At 41.7% G+C, this 4,788-nt stretch overlaps 1 protein-coding gene across 1 annotated transcript in view; it reads left to right on the top strand.

Annotated features, from left to right (window-relative positions):
• MYH15 (myosin heavy chain 15) overlaps positions 1 to 4,678 on the top strand; it is a 214,061-nt gene extending 209,383 nt beyond the window's left edge. The window contains 3 exon segments of the mRNA XM_042781754.1: positions 3,496 to 3,595; positions 4,438 to 4,608; positions 4,658 to 4,678. Of these exon segments, the coding sequence (XP_042637688.1) occupies positions 3,496 to 3,595; positions 4,438 to 4,608; positions 4,658 to 4,678 (292 nt within the window).
• The last annotated feature ends 110 nt before the right edge of the window (positions 4,679 to 4,788 follow it).

Below are 4,788 nucleotides of genomic sequence, written 5' to 3' on the forward strand. Positions count from 1 at the left end.
TCTACCAGCTCTGGTAGCATCTAGGCACTTGACTGCTAACCAGAAGGCCACTCCAAGGTTCAAACCCACCAGCCACTCCTCGGAAGGAAGGTTGGGCAATACTACTTCTGTAGTGATACTGCCTCAGAAACCCAAGGTGGGGTTGCTATGAGTCGAATCTGACTCAGCAGTGAGTTTGGTTTTTGTCCCTTCAGCACTTGGAAATCCATTATATTTTCTATATTCAATACCTAGCAAAATGTGCTGCAAGGCAGGACATGAGATTAGAGATTTGTGGTTATTTAGAAAGTTAAGACGGTTTCTCTGCTCCCGCCCTCATTCTTCACTCATCTGTCCCCTTTTACCTTTGACTGCTTCCTATATTCAAGAATCTGGATGTGGATATTATTTAATCCTTACAAACTGAGTAAAAAATATAGTATCTCCACATTTTGAGATAAGAAAACAAAATTTGGTTAACTGTGTTGGCTGGGTTCTCTAGGAACCAGATGTCAGGATGGAATTAGAAGTATAGGAGATTTTTTGGAGGGAATAGCTCTGAAAGAGAAAGATGGTTTACTCTCCAGTAAACCATATTGGCCAGAGAAAGCCTTCAGATCACAGCACAGGTCTGACACCTGCGAGAGGAGAGGGTGAAGGAAGGAATACAGAGTAGAAAGAGCCTGGGACTATAGTGCAGAGTTGAGCAGGTCTCTAGCACAAAGATTGCCCATAAAGGAGTCCCATGTTGGAATGAAATGGCCAGAACTTCATAACCCTGTCATAAGCAGGGATTAACTCTGTGCTAGCCCTGGTGGTACAGTGGATCAGGCATTTTGCTGCTAATCAAAAGGTCAGCAGCTTGATCCCACCATCCACTCAGCAGAAGAAAGATGAGGCAGTCTGCTTCTGTAAAGATTTACAGCCTTGGAAACCTTACAGGGATCAACTTGATGGCAGTGGGGGCCTCAGCTCAAATGCTGTGGCTAGAAGCTGTTAGGTAATTGCACTTCTCACAGCTGACTGGCAAAATTTTTTTTGAAAGGAAATCCAAGCAGTGAACAATGGTGATTACTTGTGTAGTTTTTGTTGTTTGCCATCGAGTCGGAGCTGACTCATAGCGACCCCTCCCTGGGTTTCTGAGGCAGTATCACTACGGAATTAGATTGCCCAACCTTTCTTCCAAGGAGTAGCTGGTGTGTTTGACTTCTGGTTAGCAGTCAAGTGCCTTAGGCACTATGCTACCAGAGCTCCATGGTGGTTACTACAGCTACTTAATTCGTCACAAATCCTTACCTCAGCTGAGATGTGAGCCTAGGCCTAATGTCAAAACTTTTGTCTTTCCAAGTGGGAGGAATATCATTAATATAAGCAACCACTTCTAGCTTTTTTCAATGTTCTGCTATGTGGCCTGCTTACCAGCTCCCTCTTCTCAGCTATTGGTTTATTAGCAAGTCTCTGTTGGTCTTAGAATTTCTTGTAGAAGACTAAGATGCACCTAAACCAAGCCATGGTATTTTAAATAGATTCATATGCATGTGAAAGCTGGACAATGAATAAGGAAGACCTAAGAAGAGTTGATGCTTTTGAGTTGTGATATCGGTGAGGAACAGGGAAAGTACCAAGGACTGGCAGAAGAATGAATAAATATGTTCTGGAGGAAGTACAGCCAGAATGCTCCTTGGAAGCGAGAATGGCCAGATTTCATCTCACTTACTTTGGTCATGTTGTCAGAAGGAACCATTCCTGGGAAAAGGATATCATGCTTGGTAAAGGGGAGGGTCAGCAAAAAAGGGGAAGACCCTCAACGAGATGGATTGACACAGGTGGTTGCAATAATGGGCTCAGGTATAGCCAGGATTGTGAGGCTGGCACAGGAATGGGCAGTGTTTTGTTCTGTTGTACGTAGGGCCGCTATGAGTCAGAGCTGACTCGATAGCACCTAACAACAAGAGCAACATAAATATATAAAGTCATAAATAGTCAAATTTCATTAACTGACAGAGTGATAGGAAGACGAAAACAGAAGGGATTTTATTTATAACATTGATTTGTCTCATTTCCCTGCCTCAGTAAGCTTAAAATTAGTAATTATCTGTTGTCAGGTTGTACTTTAGGAAAGAAGAAGGCATTCCAGGTGATGAAAACAGCTCAACTACACCTGTGGAAGAGGGAATAAGTAGGGAATCTATGGGGATACAGGAGGAGATGAGCCTCGTTGGAGTAGCTTGTGGAGGGCAGAGAAAGATAAGTGGGAGAACCAAAAAGGCACCAAAGAAGTTGACACTTTATGGAACAGGTGTAAGAAGAACTTGAGCAGCAGGTATAGATCTTGGTTAAATCAGAGGTCTGGTGGCATAGTACCTAAGGGATTTGACTGCAAACCAGAAGTTTGGCAGTTCAAACCCACCAGCCACTCTTCAGAAGGAAGGTTGGGCAATCTACTTCCATAGGTACCACCTTAGAAACCCAAGGAGGGGTAACTATGAGTCAAATCGACTCAGTGGCAGTGAGTTTGTTTTGTTTTTGTTTTTGTTTTTTGGTTATCACCAATAGGCAGATCTTTTCTTCCTTTGAGAAGTTCTAAAGTTCCAAAAGGAGCTCTGGTAGCATAGTGCCTAAGGCACTTGACTGCTAACCAGAAGGCTGGTGGTTCAAACCCACCAGCCACTCCTCAGAAGGAAGGTTGGGCAATCCTACTTCCATAGTGATACTGCCTCAGAAACCCAAGGAGGGGTCGCTATGAGTCAGGGCTGACTCGACGGCAAATAACAACAACAAGAACAACAAAGTTCCAAATGGCAAATACTTCAGTTGAAGTTGGGTGGGAGGCAGGAAACATACTGGGCCCTACCCACCTGCTTGCTTATCTGCTTCTTTCCCTCAGCAGAATTTCAGAACCCAATTGAGAAATACTGCCTCATCAGATTTTCTTTCTCCAGCACAAGACTGGATTCCAGTGGAGGCAACCAGAGCAGTCACACCAAGGTTCCCACAATGTGTGGGATTTTCCTCATTATCTCATTTCTCTGAAATGAGTATCTTATCTTTACTATGTTTGCACTATCCAAATCCAAGAGTCAATTAGAAAGTTCAAGGGAAGAGTTGGTTTGTCTTGGGGCAAGGGGAGGATTAGTTTTCAGTTTTACAAATGTAAATTTGTCAAAATCACTTCATTCATACTCAAAAAACACAGGCAGGTGAGAGTATAAGGAAGGAGCTTAACTGGGATGGAAGTTCTGGAGACCCATCTAAGACTCATGGCCTCAACTTCCATCTAAGTAAAAGCTAGTGTGATGCTGTGGATAGATCAGGAGGAATTATAGTTATTGTTCAGAAATTTGCTTATTAATTTCTCAGAACTAGGAAACAAGTAGAAATAAACTCATTTTTCATATCACCAACTCACATCAACGCTTAAGAAAATTCCCTAGCCATTATTTCCTTACATGAGGCTACCTCAGTGTAAGAGTGCTGGATCTTTCAAATTACCTTCATTTGCATCCCTATGCACTTTCTGGCAGAGGGGAACAAGAAAAACCTGAACAGGATGTGGATTCTTAAGTATAAACTTCAGCTAGAAGTGCTAAGTTATAAGCAGCAAGTAGAGGCAGTGGTAAGTACTTAGGGACAGTGGCAGCCTCAGGGATTCCCAGCTAGTTTTGACTAACAGGATAAGTAATCTTGAGCTAGGCCAGCAGCTTGCCAGAGAGGACAAGCTTAGCTTAATGTCTGCTCACTCCCTGTTTTTTCTCAAGCTAGAAATGTCACGCATGATAAAATTTGTTTGAGCTACTTACTAATGGTTACATCCAAACACGTGTGCTATGAAAAATGAGCTACATAAGGACAGTTATCATGTAGAGATGAACAAAAACAAGGTTCACAATTCTACTTCTCCTGATAAGCTTGGACATGGTTGTGAACAAAATGACTGTCATTTGATGTGTACTTGCCGTCCTGGGCTGTTGTTCATAACTATATGAAGTATAATTGATAAGTGCCATATATGTTGGGTTATGCCTAATAATATCCCTTGAGCAGCTTTGAATTTACTATTTCAATGATTTGGGCTAACACACTACTAGGATTACCTGTTGACACATATAATTTTAAGTACAAGCCCCCTTCTACTCAGAAGTTGAATAGGATACTGAACTGATTACAGCACAAACAACTGTGGCTATTGTATAGCACACCAAGTCAGTGAAAGCTGTGCAACATCCAGGTGGTGGAAAGTGCTGATCAGGTTCTGAATTTCCAGGGAACAACAGTTATAACATGGTTCTGGTCCCTGCTGTAAAGTCTGAAGCTATATATATCATACCCAAATATGATAGTCCATTCAGTACTTAGAAGTTTAGATTCCTTTCACACATGTTTAACTTTCTCATGTCATAGCAGAAAGAAAAAATGACTCTATAAACAGGGATTTCTTTATATTTTTTATTTTTATAGGAAGCACAAGCCAATCAATATCTTTCCAAGTATAAGAAGCAGCAACACCAGCTGAACGAAGCTAAAGAAAGTGCAGAGATAGCAGAATCTCAAGTCAATAAACTCAAGATTAAAGCAAAAGAGTTTCAAAGAAAAATACGGCAGATACTCAATTCTGCTCTAAGCCTTAAAGCATGTGCATTTAGATCTTATGTCATGGCATGGATGAGTCTAACAAAAGGTTTCTTGTTTCTCTCTTTAAAAGAAGTTTTGTTGTTGTTATGTGCCATCGAGTCAAACCTGACTCATAGCGACCCCTCCTTGGGTTTCCGAGGCAGTATCACTACGGAAGTAGATTGCCCCATCTTCCTT

This window comes from Orycteropus afer, unplaced genomic scaffold, assembly GCF_000298275.1.
Source record: "Orycteropus afer afer isolate SDZICR_OR568_19922 unplaced genomic scaffold, OryAfe1.0 scaffold00166, whole genome shotgun sequence".
Classification (NCBI taxonomy): Eukaryota; Metazoa; Chordata; class Mammalia; order Tubulidentata; family Orycteropodidae; genus Orycteropus; species Orycteropus afer.